Here is a 19,040-nt window from a genome sequence, read left to right on the forward strand (position 1 = left end):
CTTTGCATCACCCCACCGCCGCCTTATTGACTGTTTCCTAGGAGTTTAACCCACTTTTTCATGGAAGACCGAGATACTGGAGCCAGGGGCTGGTAGGATGGGGGCTGGGGCAAAGACTCCAACGCAGGTGGATGACCCCTCCCCGCCTCACCCTTTACACTTCCGGCTCTGAAGCAACTTTCAGGGCATCTGAGGACCGCGGGCGGTGCCCCCACGTGCACCCAGCATGATTCATCCATTTTGTTTCGGCGCCCCCCCCCCCCAACCCTCACGTCCCTGCCTAGCCTGGTTGCGGCGCCCAGGGAGGGGGCGGAAATCTAGGACTTCCGGAAAATGGGTACTGTAACCCCCGCGGAGGCCCTGCCCCGAGGCTGGAAGAATCCGACCACTCGGTCCTCATCCCTGCCTCCGCTACACCCCCGCGCGGTCGCTGTCTGACCCTGCGCGGGGAACTCTTTCCGGGGACCTCTCTGGCCCGCGCCCCCTCCCTCCGCGCGCTCTTAGGGCCTGGGAGAAATGGGCAGGCGAGTCCTCTAGCTCGGGTAAAGAAGGGTCCCCCAAGGGTCTGCGCTTCTAATTAAGCGTGGGTAGCCATCCCTAAGGCGCCTTCGATCTCTCAGGACCCCTGACCGCGCCCAGCCAGCGCGTCCACGCCCCGATCCTAGTGCGCTAAAGAAACTCCTCAGGTAGCCCCCGACTCCCGAGGCCTCCCCTGCCTTCCCCTCCCCCACAACCCCCCCCGCCAAGCTGTGCCAGACCTATCCCAGGACCTCTGTCTGCGCAGTCCCGCAGTCCCTGTCCTCCGCAGACGCCTCCCCCCGGACTCGCTGCCCGGTTCCTAGGACCCTCCCCATCCCCCTCGTCCCGCGACCTTGGGAACTCTCGCCACTACGCCCCGAATGCGCCCGGATCGGTCCGCACTTTGCCCAGTAGGTCATCCCTCCGGCGGTCCCTGTCCCCGCCAACGCCCTGACCACCCCCGCGGGGCTTCCCAGGCCTTCTGCGGCCGGGCGCCCTCCCCCCGGGACGCCGGGGAGTGGCACGTCCCGCCGCCTATCGCCGGGCGGCCGCCTGGTGCCCGGTCTCCCGGCGGCGGGCCCCTCCCCCGGCCTCCCCGGCCCCTCCCTCCTCCCGCCTCGCCTCCCTCCTCCCCGGCTCTCGCGCGCTCGCTCACTCTCTCGCTGGCTCGAGGGGCGGCCGGCAGCTGGCGCGGGCAGAGGCGGCGGTGGTGGCAGCGGCGGCGGCGCGACCGGAATGGGACGGGCGCCGGGGCGCGGGAGTCGCGGCGGCGGCGGGGGCTGCGCAACTCGGGCCAAGTGCGGGGCGGCGGGCCAGGGCGCCGGGCGCTGAGCCCCCGCGGGCCCCTGCTCCCCGGCCGCGCACAGCCGAACCCGGAGAGCGCACGGAGGCGCAGCCAGGGAAGCGCCGCCAGCGTCGGCCGCCTGCGTCTGGGGAAGAGCGGCGCCTTGGGAGCTAGCCATGCCCGGCGCCCCGGCGTAGCCGCGGGGGCCGCTCCCGGGAGCCGCGGGCCGGGCCCACCGCGCGCCGAGGACCATGCCGCCCCCGGTCCGGGCGCCGCCGCTCGGGCTTCTGCTGGCGTTGATGGCCCTCCGCTGCCCAGGTAACGCGTTCCCAGTCCCCATCCCCGACCTCGGCCGCAGCGCACAAAGTTGGCTCCCGCACGGGGCAGCCACCTCCTTCTCAAGTCCCCGGCAGCTTGCGTCTCCCGAACTTGGACAGATCTAAGGATACTCTGGGAACCCAGAGGTCCCCAGCACGTACCCCTTCGCCCAGCGCGAGAGCTTGCCCGCCTTCCTCCCCAAACCCCCAGCTTTCCTGCGTATCCTTTCAGCGCGCAAGAGGCAACAGACCGGGTGCGCTCAGCCTCACAAGGCGGGTGGGGGCGCGCCTCCAGGAATCGAATCGCCTCTTTGCCTTGCCTTGGGGCAACATCCCCTCCAGGGCCCGGTTCCCGCAACGGTTTTGCTGTGGCAGAGTCGGTGGGCCCCTTCTCTCCATTTCCTGATGCCCGCGGACGCACCGCCGGCTCCCCCAGGACACCTGCGGGGCCCCACCTTGAGGTCGCCTCGGTCGGAGCTGTCTGGCTGGTGCGCAGCCCCTCCCCAAGCCCCGCGGCACCCTCCTGCTTTTACATCCCCGCCGAAGGTGCCCCTTCCTCAGGTGGCCTTCCCTTGGCTACGGCGCAGCCCACTGTTAGCCTCCTGGAAACGCGGGCTGCCCCAGCGCCCTGACCCCAAGGCCGACAGGCAGTTCCGGGCGCGCAGAGGCGCCTGGAACGTAGTGATGCCTAGAGCCATTGCTTGGGTACCATGGAGCTGGGCTCCCCGCTGGCTTCGGCGCAGCTGTTGCCAAAACCTAGCGAGTGGGGAAAGGCAGGATAGTCAGGTATTTTGGGTCATCGCTGGAGTTTGAAAAGCTTTCTGCCGCCTTGGTGTGGTTACACGTTGGTTCCCGAGGACGTTTACCCTAAAATGCCAGTTCCTCCCCTCCTCCCAACCCAGGCAGCGAAGAATATGTAAAGGCTTAGAGCAACGGGGAACAGTCACCAACAGTATTCATATACATTTGGAGAGCTTGGTTCTCCAAACCTTTTAACATCAGGATCCGTGATTTGAGAGCAGGTAGCTTTTGCTTGAGACAATTTCTTCTCATCTTGTTGATAAACAAACCACACAGCCACCCAGAACGCAGCAGAAAAATACAAGTGTAACTTTTCAGCTTCAACTGTCTTGGAGGGTTGCAGTCAGGAGCCAACGTTGTTTGCCAACTTAATGTGTGATGTATTTGCATGGAAAAAGTAAATATTGTCTTGCTTCGAGATGCCCTTAAGTGACCGAAAATATTAAATAAAACCTTCCACTCGGAGAAAGCCTTCTGTCAGAGATATCCATAGGCGTTCAGCTTTGGCTCGATTTAGAGAGCCGTGTTGGGCTTAACTGTGGATGAATCTTCAATCTACTTGGCTAATAAGCAGCTCTGATCGCTGTTCAGCTCTCCGCGGTCTTCTGTGGCACCAAAGGAGGGGCTGTTTCCTGGGGCTGAGAGTTTCCTCTTAGCTGAAGCCCTGGAGCCTGTTCTCCAAAGTGCACAGTCCCCTCGGACTTGAAAATTGCAGTTTTTGTCTCGATTTTGTTTCTGAAGGGGGTGGAGGGGTGGGGGTGGTCAGAGTTTGCCTGGATGTGCTGCTAAGTGAAGATAAGAAATCTCCCAGAGAGGCTGCCTGCCTAATGCTTTGGAAGGGAACATGGTGAACCTCGGCTTCCCCCTCCACTAGCAACAGAAGAGCTGGTGCCTGTCTCTGGGGGGCCCCGTCCTGGCTGGGAAGGTATACCATCCCTGAAACCTGGTGCTGGCCCGGTTCCGAGTCTGCCCCCAGGTCTCAGCTGGGCAGCTCATTCTGACAGGTGCTGCTACGGCAGAAACCCCACTGCTGGCACCAGGTCCTTGCAAGCACATATAAGCCTTTCTCTGATCCCCACCAGGGACATAAAGAGACAACAGTTGATAACTCTATATTTAGCACCAGTTAGGAGAGCTGGGAGGAAAAAAAAAAGAAACAAGGTTGAAATTCCTGAAAGATACTTAGCTGTCTTCCTTTGGTTGAAAGGTTCGGAGGAATTAGCTAGAGCATCCTTCAGATCTGGTTGGATTTTCTGGTTAATTTCTGGCGTGATTTCCTGACCACATTTGACTGAGGCTCCAGGAGAGGGGCTGGAAGAGTTCAGAGGCGAGGAAGGACACACTCTCTTCCCCCATCACACACAGGGGCTGTCTGCTTTGTGCCCCCCTCCCCCCGCCTGCGTGGGTCGCTGCCATGGTAAAAAGTGTGGTGGGTGTACTTCTTTGAGCCTTGCAAACGCTTAAACATATGGAACTGTACTTGGTAAGAGTCAGCACAAATCCCCCGGCTTAGCGACTAGGGGGCCCCCGTTATTCAAGCCACTTTTGTGCACGCTGTGGCTTTGCAAATTAGCGGCGCTGTTCCAGTGCCTGCTGGGGAAAATGGACGTGCCTTGCTCCATTGACCCATTGTGCTCGGGGTCTAATAAAATCAGGGTGGGTGGGGAACCCCCGACAGAGGGTCCTTGTGAGTGGCAGAGCCTGCTAGTCTGATGGGAGGGTGGGCGGGGGAGACTTTGGCTTCAAGGCAGAGATGCTCTTAGCTGTGCCTGGCACCTTGGCGTGGCATGTGGTATATTTCTTTCTCATTACAATAGTGATTTGGGGGGGTTGCCTGTGTGTGGTGTTGCTCTTTGGAGAGGTGGCCTTGGGGATGACGGCGAGTGGTATGCCAGTGCTGTCGCCCCCCCCTACTCCAGTGATTTAGTGGCTGTACCGTGGAGGTTCCCAGAGTAAATCATTTCATTCTGCCTTCCTTACCCCCGCCTGCCACCGGATGCAGGGAACTTGGGAGGCATGAGGCTTCTGCATGAGCTGCGATGCTTGAAGCCAACAATGAGGGAAGTGGTTGCCATGGTCCAAAGGAGCACAAGAAACCCCTCATTTGTTGACGTGAAATCTGAGAGAGTGGTCTCTGGGAGCAGAGCTCTTGCAGGGGCCTTGTGCCTGGATGTACACGGACTCTCCCCCACCCCCCATTGTATGTGGCTGGGCACCTCCTTTTTATTTTTTTTCTCCTGGCTCTAAAATTGAATGAGGATGGAGAGAGTGCATTTCCCTTTGAAGCTATGGGATTCAGCAGATGAATCACCTCCCATCACCATAGGGAGATGGTGGCACCCTGGCACCTGAGGCAGCAACATGGGGTGGTAGTGGTCCCACCAAGTCTTTCCAGAGTGAGTGGTTGGACTTGGAGAGCAAGAAGTGTTCCGGAGCATCTCCTCCAACAACCCTCTCTGCAAATGGCAAAGGAGACTCAGGCATGGAAAGTGACTTGCTCAGGGTCACACAGTGAATTGGTGACAGATCAGGGCTCATGGTTCCTGTAATTTCTCTCTCTCTCTTTTTTTTTAAACTCCTTGCCCAGGACTTTTCCACTGTACACAGAGGAGCCTTTCTGGTCAAGGAGTTCTACTTTCTGGTCCTTCAGAGGATTGTGACTCCATTTAAGGAGCCCAAGGTCATGAGAATGACAGCTGCTGGGGTGGCCAAAATAGCAAATGTCAACTCAAAAGGCAGGCAGCAAATCATCACAAGGACAATGATGATGGTGGTGGTGGTGGTGATGATGTTGGTGATGGTGGTGGGATGATGGGATGATGGTGATGATGTTGGGGATGATGGTGATGGTAATGATGGTGATGGGATGATGATGAAAGTGATGGTGATGATGGTGATGGGATGGTAATGATGGTAATGATGACAGTGATGGTGATGATGTTGGTGATGATGGTGATAATGGTGATGGTGATTGGTGATGATGGTAATGGCACTGATGATGGTGATGGTAATGATGGTGATGGTGATGATGACGGTGATGGTGATGATGTTGGTGATGATGATGGTAATGGTGGTGGGATGATGGTGATGATGGTGATGAGATGATGATGATGATGGTGATGATGATGGTGATGGTGATGATGTTGGTGATGATGGTGGTGATGGTGATGATGACAGTGATGGTGGTGATAGTGATGGGATGATAGTGATGGTGATGATGGTGGTGATGGTGATGATGTTGGTGATGATGGTGATGATGGTGATGGTGACAATGATGGTAATGGTGGTGATGGTGATGATGTTGGTGATGATGGTGATGATGACAGTGATGGTGATGATGGTGATGGGATGATAATGATGGTAATGATGATGATGGTGATGATGTTGGTGATGATGGTAATGGTGGTGCGATGATGATGATGGTGGTGATGACGACAATGATGGTAATGGTGGTGATGGTGATGATGTTGGTGATGATGGTGATGATGACAGTGATGGTGACGGTGATTGGTGATGGTGGTGATGGGATGATAATGATGATGATGATGATGTTGGTGATGATGGTAATGGTGGTGGGATGATGATGATGGTGGTGATGGTGGTGATGACATTGGTGGTGATGGTGGTGATGACAGTGATGGTGGTAATGGTGATGGGATGATAATGATGGTGATGATGGTGGTGATGGTAATGATGTTGGTGATGATGGTGATGGTGATTGGCTATGATGGTGATGGGATGATAATGATGGTAATGATGATGGTGATGGCGATGGTGATGGTGGTGGTGATGATGATGGTGATGGAATGATGGGGTGATGATGGATTCACATGCTTCTGAAGTTGCTCCCTGTGTTTCAGGGACCATCTCAGACTTTTCCTCATTTAACGGGATCAAATACTGTAATACAAGCTAAATGAACACCCTCATTATTCATAGTTTACAGATGGAGATATATTGAGGTCCAGAGATGCTAAGTAACTTGCCTGAGGTCACGCAGGGTCAGCATTCCAGCCCAGGCACTGGTTTGTGCTTTATCCACCTCCTCACACAGCCAGATTTGCCTCCGCAACCTTGCACAGAACTGTGTGGACAAACTAGACCCACATTCCAAGGTGGTGGGTGGTTATTTCACTTTTTTTGTGCTCTCTCTCTGCAACAAATACACCTATTAATTCAAGCTAAGGTTTCCAGCCATAGAAATCAAACAGATTGGCATCAACTCTGCAGGTACCTAGGAATCCTTTGAGTTCTGTGCCTTCAAGGGATTAGACAGTTACATTAAAGGGTGAGACTTTGGCAGACAGACACCCCCCCACCTTTTCATTTTGTCTCCTGCCCTGGTTCTTCTAGTTCAGTGTAGCTGAGAATCAGAAACACTGCAACTAGCCCCGATCTATACTTACTGTGCATCCTAAGACCTCTGCTGATTTTACTTCATCGAGTCCTCAATGGCCCCCATGGGCTCAGGACTTGTGCTTGCCCCACTTTACAGATGGGGAAACTGAGGCCCAGAGAGGTGCCTTGGCCTGTCAAGGTCATACGGCCACAAAAGATGGGCCATGGATGTAAAAGCACAGTGTATCTGTCTCAGAGTCAGTGCTCTTAGGCACTACCTTCTCTGTGTTTGTAAGCACTGAGTTTTGTGGCCAATTTATTGGATTTTGAGACTAATTTAGGCCCAGGGGATTCAGGGATGTATTTTGAGTTGGAAACAGAGCTTAGTCTTTTTTTGAGAAACCCATTTTTGGGAATTCTGGTGCCTGTAAAGACAGCTCCTTTGCTTCGGAGCTGGGGTGGGGGGGCGGTACATTGGCAAGGCGGGGTGTGGCACATTTTTTTAGTCCCAAATACTGTTTTGAAAATACTTGATATTTTCTAGCATTTCTAGAATGTTTATTTGTAAACTGTTGTTGTTGTTCAGTTGCTCAGTTGTATCCAACTCTTTGTGACCTCATGAACTGCAGCCCTCTGGGTTTCCCTGTCCTTCACCATCTCCCAGGGCTTGCCCAAACTCATGTCCATTGAGTCGGTGATGCCATCCACACAACTCATCCTCTGTCATTCCTTTCTGCCTTTAAACTCCTTTTTAAAGTAGTTTTGCATCTTATAATTTAGCAGTATATATTTTATTAAAATTAAAAAAAATTACTGAAGTATAGTTGATTTACAATGTCGTGTTGGTTTTAGGTGTATAACACAGTGATTTAGTTATACATATATATACTTTTTCAGATTCTTCCCCTTATAGGTTATTAAAAAAATATTAAGTATTGTTCCCTGTGCTATACAAGAACCTGTAGGTCCTTGTTGGTTATCTATTTTATATATAGTAGTACGCATATGTTAATTTCATATTCTTAATTTATCCTTCATCCTTTCACCTTTGGTAACCATAAAGTTTGTTTTCTAAGTCTATAGGTCTATTTCTGTTTTGTAAGTTAGTTCATTTCTGTCATCTTTTTAGATTCCACAAGTAAGCTATATTATGTGATTTCTGTGTTTCTCTATCTGGCTTACTCCACTTAGTATGACCATCTCTAGGTCCATCCAGGACTTGGTGTTTTGGTAAACTGAGCCCATGTGGAAGGCTTCAGGCTGCCTTTGGGCCACGTCTGGCCTGCGGGCATCTCTTCTTAGTTGCCAACATAAAAAGTGGGAAATGTCCGTATCTCCATCCAGGTTTCTGGCTTCTTTCAAGAAATTGGGAGATCTGAATCTAGCCCCTTCTAGCCCCTTGACCTCTCCAAGACTCAGTTTCCCCATCTGTAGAATAAGCCCTATCTTAGTCCCCCCTGGCTGTGATAACAAAGTACCACTCCCTGGGTAGGTTATAACCAACAGACATTTATTTATTCTTGACAGTTCTGGAGGTTGGGAAGTCCAAGGTCACGGCACCAGGATAGTTACAGTCTGATGAGAACCCTCTTCCTGGTTCATAGATACCCGTCTTCTCACCGTATCTTCACTTGGTAGAAGGGGTGAGGGAGCTCTCTGAGGTCTCTCTCTTTTAAAAATATATGTTGTTTTTTTTTTTCTTTTGCTGTATTGGGTCTTAGTTGCAATACTTGGGCTCTTTGTTGCAGTGTGCAGGGTTCTCCTGTTGTGGAGCCTTCACAACCCACGAACTCAGTAGTCGTGGCATGCCGGCTTTCTAATTGTGGCGCTAAGACTTGGTTGCCCCATGGCATATGGGATCTTAGTTCCCCAACCAGGGATCGAACCCCTACCCCCTGCATTGGAAGGTGGATTCTTAACCCTTGGACTACTAGGGAAGTCCCTGGGGTCTCTTATAAAGGCACTAATCCCATCATGAGACTTCATCCTCATGACCTCATTCACCAAAGACTCCCCTCCCACCGTCATCACATTGGGGGTTATGTTTCCACATATGAAGTCTGGAGGGACACAACCGTTCAGACTACAGCAGGCCTTGAACTCTCCTGCTGATCTTGGCACAAGGTTGGGAGACACTAACAGGGAGACTGATGGAGGGGTGTCCTTCAGGGGTGGGGGGAAGAGAGGCAGGAAGGGAGGGACTGATGGGCTCTTTGCTGCAATAGTCAAACCTGTGAAGAGAAGGATAAGGCTGCCTACCAAGTGGTTTCTCACTCCATGTTTCGCTGGATTCTTGGGCCTCCCCCCAGGGTTCAGATGTATTCCCAGATGGGGAAGGGGCACCGAGACTCAGAGGAACTCAGGGACTCACTGAGGACCACACAGCCCATGAGTGGCAGGGTGGGGTCTCCTCCCCAAAGTGCCTGGCTCCCATCTCCCCTCTCCCTAAGGTACCTCCATGGCTTGGAGTTTTGCCTCAGTCTCCCCACCTTCAGGCTTAGGTGCCTGTGACCTCGGGGGCTTACATTCTAGGGCAGGTGTGGTGTGACTGAGCAAGGGACAAGAAGCCAGCAAATCCGTAACCAGGAGCGTCTCGGACAGTAATTTATGCTCCTTGTATTCAGTACAAAGCAATGCAATGTGGAGAGTATGGGTGGTCCTGCAAGACTTCTTGGAGAAGGTGGCATTTTTCTTATCTGAGACGTAACAGATTGGAATGAGCCAACCTGGAGGCAGAGGCAGGAGGAATTCGACTCTCTGAAAGGTTCTTTGTGCGGAGCCTGGCCTGCATCAAGTGATCAAGAAGGTCATTGACCACTTGAGCTCAATCATTCATTCAACAGACATTAATCGGTGCTCAGCACTGGGGACACAGCAGGGAGCAGAAAAGACACCCCCGCCCCCCACTCTGAGGAGCCACCATTCAGGCAGAGTGAGACAATAATAAAACAATGGACAGATACATAATTTAATGTCAGGTGGTGATAGCCCTACTGGGAGAAATAAAGCAGGGCCACTCATCACTTTTATTCTCCATCCAGGTGTTTGTTTGGCATCTTCCCGGCAACTCAGGGCAGGAGGGACCCCTGATACTCACTCTGCCAAGGGAAGGTGGGAAAGAGGCCCAGGATCTTTGGAGTTGAATTCTGTCATCTTCTCTTTCTCAGCCTGCCTTGGGGCCACAGTTGGGGTGCACAGAACTCCCCTCCCTGACACCTGACTCCTGAAGTGATCAATACCCTCTCCTTATGTTTCGGCCCCAAAATAGTTACATTAAAAAAAATCAATAGAGTCCAATTGGATTTGCTCTATTTTATTCCTGAAGGTGATGGAGATTCTGGAATTGCCCAGCGCTTCTGAGTCCCGGCTATTTTGCGGTGTTAACCTAAATTAATCTGTTGGGGGACCTCACTCATCATGGCTGTGCTTCGGAGCCCAGGATTCAGTGCCTAGGAAGGGTGACTCAGAAAATACTGCATCTCTAATGTCTGCTTGTGCTTGGAATGCCTCCCACCAGGGCTCTTAATGCACTGGAGCAAATGGACACATAAAAATACTGCTGTGGCTGCATCCTGAAGCTCGCGGGGCTCACTCCATGCGGCTGGCGGAGGGTCCTGGCTTTCTTTCCAGAACTCTGGAGTGGTGGAGGGGCCCTGCCTGCTCTCCAGGCTCTCGGAACCCGTGGCTCCCTTTGTTTGCTTGGTTCTCTCGTGCTGTGCACTGTGGATGGATTTATATCCTTGGTTTGCTATGTCTCTCTCTGTAATTGTGCCATCTGCCACTGCAGGCTCTCCTGGGTGAGCTGAGGGGGCCAGGTGAGCGGGGACGGGGGCACTTGGGCAGAGTGGTGAGGATGCTTTGGCAAAGGGGTAGAAGGGGTGGCCAGGTGGGAGGGGACTCTGTTCTCCCTGAGTCTGTTCCAAAGACTGTGCAGGAGGGAGTGGAAGGGGAGGGGCACGGTGTAGATGAAAAATGGTGTTTTCCCAAAAAAGGTTGTTTTTAGGGTGACATTGCAGTGGAACTTTTCCAGTCCAGTGGAGAGCCGCTGGCTGCCTCTGGGCCATATCTGGTCTGCAGGCTTCTCTTGTTCGTTACTGGTATTTAAGAAGTGGAAGATGTCAATATCCAGGTTTCTGGCTTCTCTCAAGAAATTGGAAGATCTGGGATCACTGGTCTGGCTCCTTGACTTCTCTGAGTCTTAGTTTCCCCATCTGTAAAATGGACCTGTGTCCCCTGTGCTGATCTTCAAAACCTCACCCCGGTTCTCTTCCTTCCTCCATTCTGCCTTTGTTCATTGACACGTTTTCCTGTGCACCTGCGCTGTGATAGGCCTTGTACTTGGAGCTGGTGATACGGCAGCTACAAGGCAGGCAAAGGTCCCTATCCTCGTGGGGTTAGCATTAAGGCACAGGGAAATAGACACTGAAATAGCTAAATAAGATATGCTGTTTATTAAATGGTTGTTAATGGTTTTGGAGAAACATGAAGTGAGGGAGTGGGGAGGAGGTGCTGGGGAGAGATGTTTTGCAATTTTAAATAGCAGGATTAGGAAGGTGACTGTGAGTAAAGACCTAAGGAGGTGAGGCAGCCAAGTGTTCCAGGCAGAGGGAACAGCCGGTGCAAAGGCCCTGAGGTGGGAAGGTGCCTGGCAGGTTCAAGGACAGAAAGGAGGCCACTGAGGCTGGGCTGAGTAGTAGATGAGATTATAGGGACCAGAACCTGGTAAGGACTGTGGCTTTTGCCTCGAATGCGTGAGTCTGGAATTACTGGCAGGTTTGAGCAGAGGAGACGGTGCTTTGAGTCATAGGAACCAGAAGCAGGGAGAGCCCCGAGGGGCTATTGTAATAGTCCAGAGGTGTTGGTGGCTTGGATCTAAGTGGTAGCTAGAGAGGAGGTGAGAAGTGGTGAGATTTGGGGTGTAGTTTGAAACTTGCCCTATGGGATATGCTGATTGATAGACTCATTCAATAAATATTTATTGGGAGCTAATTATATACCTACCGCTGTACTTAGAGTAGTGGCCAAATCAATATGTACATATATATACAAATACTTATTTATTTATGGCTGCACTGGATCTTCGTTGCTGTGCATGTGCTTTCTCTAGTTGCGATGTGCAGGCTTCTCCTTTTGGTGGCTTCTCTTGTGGAGCACAGGCTCCAGGACATGATGACTTCCGTAGTTGAGGCACATGGGCTTAGTTGTTCCATGGCCTGTGTGATCTTCCTGGACCAGGGATCGAACCAGTGCCCCCTGCATTGGCAGGTGGATTCTTAACCACTAGGCCACCAGAAAAGTTCCTCAAATCAATGTATGCTAACGGTGGACTTAACAAACCGAACTTAACATCTATCTGTAGGTTGGGTTTTTGTCTTTTATACGTTCTTCCCAACAGCCCTGGGGAGAAGGTTGGGATGGATGAGCCTGTGTTTCTGCGTCTGTCAGACAGACATAAAGACACATCATTAATGAGGATAAAGTTAAGAAGATCCTATGAGATGACAGACGCAAATGCTTCTTAGCAAGTGCCCAGCACATGCTAAGTGCTCAATAGCTGGGGGCAGGTATTAATGATTTTTTTTTTTTTAATGATGTTGGTAGGACAGTTGAGGAAACCAGTGTTCAGATATACTATTTGCCCCTAGAAATTGGAGGTGGAGGTTAGATTTGAGCTGTGAACCTATCAGCTTTAGTGTGGGGTTCATTTTTCTTGCTGGAACCACTGATATTCTAAGAAAAACGTTTCTCCTGTGTTCCTGATGTGATTGGCACAGTTTATTATTGTTAGTGTGCCACTGCAGGTATACTTGCTTTATTTAGTAGATGTGTAGCTGAAAAGTTTTGTGTCAGTCAAATTTTATTTTCTTCATCCAATTTCACAACAGTTGAGAGATTTGTAAATTCCATCTGACCCTGTGCTGGCCTTGGCTCCTGTCTCATTGCTTGTTATTTTCTGTACCCATTAAACTGGGCATCACCAGGGTAGGGTCCATAGACCAAATCCGGCCCTCAACCTGTTTATTGTGTAAATAAAGTTTTATTGCACCAAACCTGTTTGTTTACTTACTATATATGGTTGCTTTCTCACAACAAGGGCAGGGTTCAGTAGTTGTGACAGAGATCATATGGCTTGCAGAGCCTAAATAAATTGCCTACTATCTGGCCCTTTCAAAGACAAAGTTTGCCTTAAATGTTCAAGTAGGGAATGCTCTGTAAATGGGTGTTTATAGCACCCTATGGTCAAAACAAGTATCCCCTTTTAATGTCTAAAAGATTATACAGCTTGTTTGAATAAGAAGAATTGTGGGTTTGGTATCTCTTGCTTAAAAAAGAAAAACATATTGATTGAAAGTTGCCATCAATTCAGTAATGCTTTTGAACGACTAGGTTTTGGTAATTACAGTAGCATTTATGTAACATTTTAAAAATAGTAGCACATGTGTGTGGGAGATATTTTTTACTCTGCAGGCAAAGCTTGATGGCTCACGGCTCAGAAGACCCCTTGTAGGGATGCTGCTGGAGGGAGCTAGTATTAAAGGAACCTACTGGTTAGTTATTTTATACTCAGAATGACTGATCAATGGATCTCTTTTATGACCTTGTGTTTTTCATATTTGATTGTTTTAAAGATTAACATGGCCTTTTCTCTTTTATCTGTGGCACCGAGGTCTGTGATATTTTAAGTTTCCAAATTTTAGAGTTTAGGTGCACTCATGGAGATGATGTGTCAAATGCAAGAGTATGCCAGTGTATTAAATCTGGATTATCATAGTTGCAAAGTCCAAAATTGGGAATTTTTGTACTAGTCCCTGAAGGTGGGAAGCTTGAGGAGGAAACAGCTTCAGGCATGGCTAGATCCAGGGGCTTAACACTCTCCTAATGAGAGCTTATGCTCTCCCTCTGTCTCTTGGTTCTCTTTTTCCCTGTGTTCATCTAATTCTTTGATGGCAAAGCTGACTATTGGCTTTCTTCCAACCAGCAAAAGTCAAATGTCTCTTTCTTAATTGTCCCAGCAAGAATCTCAGGACTGACTTTTACTGAACTAACATGGGTTGTGTGCTGACCTCTCAACCAGGAACTGTGGCTGTGGGGATGGAATCCTTCATTTGATCAGCCACCCTTAAGCCAGAAGCTAATCTCACGAGCCAGAATTGGAAGGAACTTGCCAGAGAGGTAGGCAGGGAATTGTTTCCCCAAAGAAAATCTGGTGCTTCCACCAGAAGGAAGAAAATTTATTCTGATAGGCTACCGAGTGAGGGGGACATTCTCTCCCCACCCTCCGCCACGCATCCACCGCCCCCACCCCCGCACCCCCCCGGGTCCCGCCCCAGGTCAGGAGAGCGCTCATGTCTGGATGGATACCTCTGGTGCTCTTCCCTCAAGGAGCCAGTACTTCCCTCTCCTGCCCTTTGTGGGCTCTCTTGTGGCTGCTCCTGAATCTCCCGGGGCTTGTGTTTTGTGCATGTGACCTCTGAAACCCCAGTCCAGTGATCTCACACATATCTTAGTTGCTTTGGTTGAAAACACAGACTATTTGGAATGTAACCTGCTAATATATATGAAAAGAGAATTTGATCTTTGACCCAGCAATCTCACTGCTGGGAAACCTATGCTTTCTAGAAATAAAAGCACCATTGGTAAGATTGTATGCTCATGGATATTTATAGCAGCATTGTCTGTAATGGTGAAAAAGAGAAAAAAAAACCTTGATTGTTCATCAATAAAGTAATTCTGGACTAGATAGTGGTATTTACGTGCTTGGACCACTATGTAGCTATTAAAAAGAATGGATTGGACCTCCCTTGTCCTGGAGGGATGACCAGGGCTTATTGTCAAGGAGAAAAGTGAACAGCAGGGTAACTTAGCCTGTGCATGCCATTTTAATAAAAACAACTCACCCACCGCCTCCTATGTGTATAAAATAGGTATATTTAGATGGTGCTTTCTATGTGGCAGTCATAGTTCTAAGATGTCTGCATGTATCAACTCATATTCGCAACAAGCCTGGGAGATGTGTGGATATTATTATTATATCCATTTAAAAATTATTTTTAATTGAAAGATAATTGCTTTACAATATTGTATTGGTTTCTGCCATACATCAATATGAATATGCCATAGGTATACATACGTCCCCTCCCTCTTGAACCTCCTTCCGACTTTCTACCCCATCCCACCCCTCTAGGCTGTCACATAGCCCCTGTTTGAGTCCCTTGAATCACATAGCAAATTCCACTGGCTATCTGTTTTACATATGGTTGTATATATATTTTAATGCTACTCTCAATTGGTCCCGCCCTCTCCTGTCCCTGCTGTATCCATAAGTCTGTTCTCTCGTCTGAGCCTTTGTTTGTTGTTGTTGCTTAGTTACGAAGTCTTGTCTGACTCTTGTGACCCCATGGACTGTAGCCCATCAGCCTCTTCTGCCCATGGGATTTCCCAGGCAAGGATACTGGAGTGGGTTGCTGTTTCCTTCTCTAGTGGATCTTCCCGGCCCAAGGATCAAACCCATGTGTCCTGCATTGCAGGTGAATTCTTTACTGATAAACCACCAGGGAAGCCCCCGACTCTATTCCTGCCTTGCAAATAGGTTAATCAGTACCATTTTGCTAGATTCTGTGTATATGTGTTAGTATATGATATTTGTTTTTTTCTAACTTACTTCACTCAGTAAAACAGGCTCTGGGTTCATCCACCTCACTAGAACTGACTCAAGTTCATTCCTTTTTATGGCTGTAATAATCTATTGTATATATATACCACAACTTTTCCATTCATCTGTCACTAGACATCTAGGTTGCTTCCATGTCCTGGCTATTGTACATAGTACTGCGATGAACCTGGGATACATGTGTCTTTTTCAAATATGGTTGGGATTGCTGGGTCATATGGTAATTTTATTCCCAGTTTTTTAAAGAAACCTCCATACTGTTCTCCCTAGTGGCTGAATCAATTTACATTTCTACCAGGGCTGGGGTTTTAATCCAGGTACTTTGGATATTCACCAGCAGACCATGCTACCTCTCACCCCTCTCCCACCCTTCACACATGTGCTTTTATATTATTTTATTAGTGTGGGAAAGGTGTGGCTGGACTACTGACCTTAGTGAAAGAATGAAGGTGAGGGTGGTGGGAAAGGAGTCGGAGAGTTTCAAGGAAGGAAATCAGGAAAGTTTGAGACATTTCAGCCACAATAGTGCTGATGTTCTTAAAAAAATAATGCTGATTTTTAAGTAGAGAGCCTGGCTCTTTCTCTTAGGGTTTCTGGGTCCCCACTGGGGCTGGTGAGATTGCCTTGTCTGGGACCTCCTCAATTTGCTGCTCAGCTTTGCTGGTGCTAGGGGCTAAGTTGCACGAGACTCAGGCGACCCAGGAGGGATGCTGCTTGGTGTTTCACTGAGGAAATAAAGCCGGGCTATGGTGTGATGGGTGTATTTATTGAAAATGGGCTCATCAGTGAGCAACAGAGAATTAAAATAGTGGTGACATGAGAATTACCTGGCAGTCAGTAACACCTGGACTTGGTGTTTTCACTGCAGGTCCCAGGTTTGCTCCCTGGTAGGAGAAGGCAATGGCACCCCACTCCAGTACTCTTGCCTGGAAAGTCCATGGGGTCACTAAGAGTCGGATACGACTGAGTGACTTCACTTTCACTTTTCACTTTCATGCATTGGGGAAGGAAATGGCAACCCACTCCAGTGTTCTTGCCTGGAGAATTCCAGGGATGGGGGAGCCTGGTAGGCTGCCGTCTATGGGGTCGCACAGATAGCAGCAGCAGCAGGGTAACTAAGATCCCACAAGGTGTGCGGCTTGGTTTAAAAAAAATAAAAGTGTTGGCTTAAAAAGTAAGAGTTTATTTCCCAAGTCAGATTCTGGAGCTTGGTAGCCCAGGACTGTAGGTTGGCTCTGTTCTGTGAGAGCCTCATGGACCCTGTCTCATTCTACCAATTCAAGGTTGAGGTCTTTGCCCTCATGGCCCAAAATGTCAGCTGCAGGTATAGCCATCTCATCTTCATTCCAGGCACCAGGATGGGGATGCAGATACAGAAAGGGTAAAGGATTTGTATCAATTGTCTTTTACAGAAGAGTCCTAGAAGCAGTCCCAAGATGCTTTTACTTATATCCTGTTGGTTATGATGAGGTTACATGGCCACATGTAATTGTGAAGGAATCTGGGGAATGCAATCTTCCTTTGAAGTTGATGAAAATAAAAGTTCTGTTACTCTGGCAAAAGAAAAGAATGGATATTGGGGGGATAATTAGTAGCTGGGGATGACTATTTCAGCAGGAATAGCAAAGCATTTGGAGAGAAGGTATAAACAATCAGAATCTCTTATAATTGCACTGTGTGTGTGTGTTTGTGTGTCTGTGTGCGTGTTTGTGTTTGAGATTTTATTCTTCCTTCTAGGATGGGAACCTGGGAGACAGATTTTCTGGGTTGAAAGCCGTTTGGCGATTGCACAACAGTGTCAAAGCTGTGAAAATGGTTTAAAAAGTGTGACAGATAGGCCCCAAGTCCCCTTTGTGTAATTTCCTTCCCAAAGGTAACTGCTCTGTTTATCAGTTTGTTGTGTATTTTTCCCTGTAGGAATATATATAATTTCTTCCCCAGTATCCATGTACATATAGAACTATTTTTTTTTCAATCACTGCCTGCTATTTTATTTCATGTCAGGGGAATATCAAGGTATATTTAGTGATTTTCTTCTGCCTCAGGGCTCCCCTGGTAGCTCAGATGGTAAAGAATCTGCCTGCAATGTGGGAGACCTGGGTTTGGAAGTTCTTCTGGAGGAGGGCATAGCAACCCACTCCAGTATTCTTGCCTGGAGAATTCCATGAATAGAGGAGCCTCGTGGACTACAGTCCATGGGATCATTAAGAGTTGGACACGACTGAGTGACTAAGCACACAGAAAATGGAGGATTCCCCAAACATCGAAAGGAGGTTTAGAAAGATATGCAGATGTCCATCCTATCCAGCAGAAACAGTGTGCAGAAATCAGCACCCGACCCGGATCTCCAGACACTTGAGGAAGGCCAGGCAGGGTGTGACTGAGTGACGGTTATGGAAAGAACTGACACCTGAAGAAGTGGAGTTAACTGAAAAACAGGAATGGTCAGGGGCTGGTTCTTAGAACCCAGGCCTCTTACCGAGAGGTACTTGCTTTCTGATGACAAGGACTTGACAGTGCTTCCCAAGGCTCCATTCCCAGTGGTTCTAGCGATGGATGGTCCCCGAAGGACTTGGAAATGCTAGTCCCTCTACTCACGGCATTTCTCTAGATTCTGGGAGCTTCAATCTTAGAAGAGAGCCATCTTCTGTTCCCCAGTCTGTGCCTCCATAGCACTTAACACAGACACACTCCTTTCTAATGCAACAAGTTCTCTAGAAAGTACCATGAATTTATGATGAATTTTTAATTTCCCTATGATATTTTTTCTCCTTCCACCCACTCCCCCACCCCACGCCCAGCCCAGTTAAAGTGTTTTTCTCTTAAATTTATGGGCTGAGCTGTTAAGAAGGTCTGTATATTTCAGGAGAAAAAAGTGCTGGGGAAGAGGGGGTCGGCCTCACCATTTGTACCAGCTTCACTTAAACAGGCTCCAGAGTGGCCTCCTCTTCCTACTTGATCAATTTGCCTGTCATCTCAGATTATTTTCTAAGGGCAACTAAATTCTATTTCTCTTCATTACAGCATTGAGGACGATATGAGGGAGGAAGCTGCTGGAATTTCATTTTCAAGCTTTGCCATCCTGTACGGTTCCCTAACTCTTATTCTCTGTCTTTCTTTGTGAAAGTGTTTAATAAGTGTTTGAATGAGAGGATGAACTTCTTTGGCACCTCCTGTCAGCTTTCTATCTCCCACTGGTTGATTATACAGTTTGCTTCTCCTTCGGCTGCTCTTACAAACTGTTTTCAAACAGATGACTGAAATTAAGATCATGAATTGAGGTGTCAGACTGCTTGGGTTTAAATCCCAATTCCGCCACTTGCTTGCTCTGTGACTTTGGGTGAATTACTTGACCTCTCTGTGCCACAGCATGTTCATCTGTGAAAGGGGGAAAGTAGGAGCTCCTACTCTTTGGGATGTCAGGATTAAGGGAGAACTTGTGTAGGAATTCAGTGTAGTGCTTGAATTCACATGGGTCTGTAATAAATGTTCAGTTCAGTTCAGTCGCTCAGTCGTGTCCAACTCTTTGTGACCTCATGAACTGTAGCACGCCAGGCCTCCCTGTCTAGGCCTCCCTCCCTCACCAACTCCCGGAGTTCACTCAAACTCA

General features: G+C 49.1%; 1 protein-coding gene across 1 annotated transcript in view; it reads left to right on the forward strand.

The window, feature by feature from the left end:
• TMEM132B (transmembrane protein 132B) overlaps window positions 1,307-19,040 on the forward strand; it is a 396,200-nt gene continuing 378,466 nt past the window's right edge. Inside the window, exon 1 of the mRNA XM_005691512.3 lies at window positions 1,307-1,621. Coding sequence (XP_005691569.2) covers window positions 1,555-1,621 — 67 coding nt within the window. The 5' untranslated portion in view covers window positions 1,307-1,554. The remainder of the gene's footprint in view (window positions 1,622-19,040) is intronic.

This window comes from Capra hircus, chromosome 17 (assembly GCF_001704415.2).
Source record: "Capra hircus breed San Clemente chromosome 17, ASM170441v1, whole genome shotgun sequence".
NCBI classification, from domain to species: Eukaryota; Metazoa; Chordata; class Mammalia; order Artiodactyla; family Bovidae; genus Capra; species Capra hircus.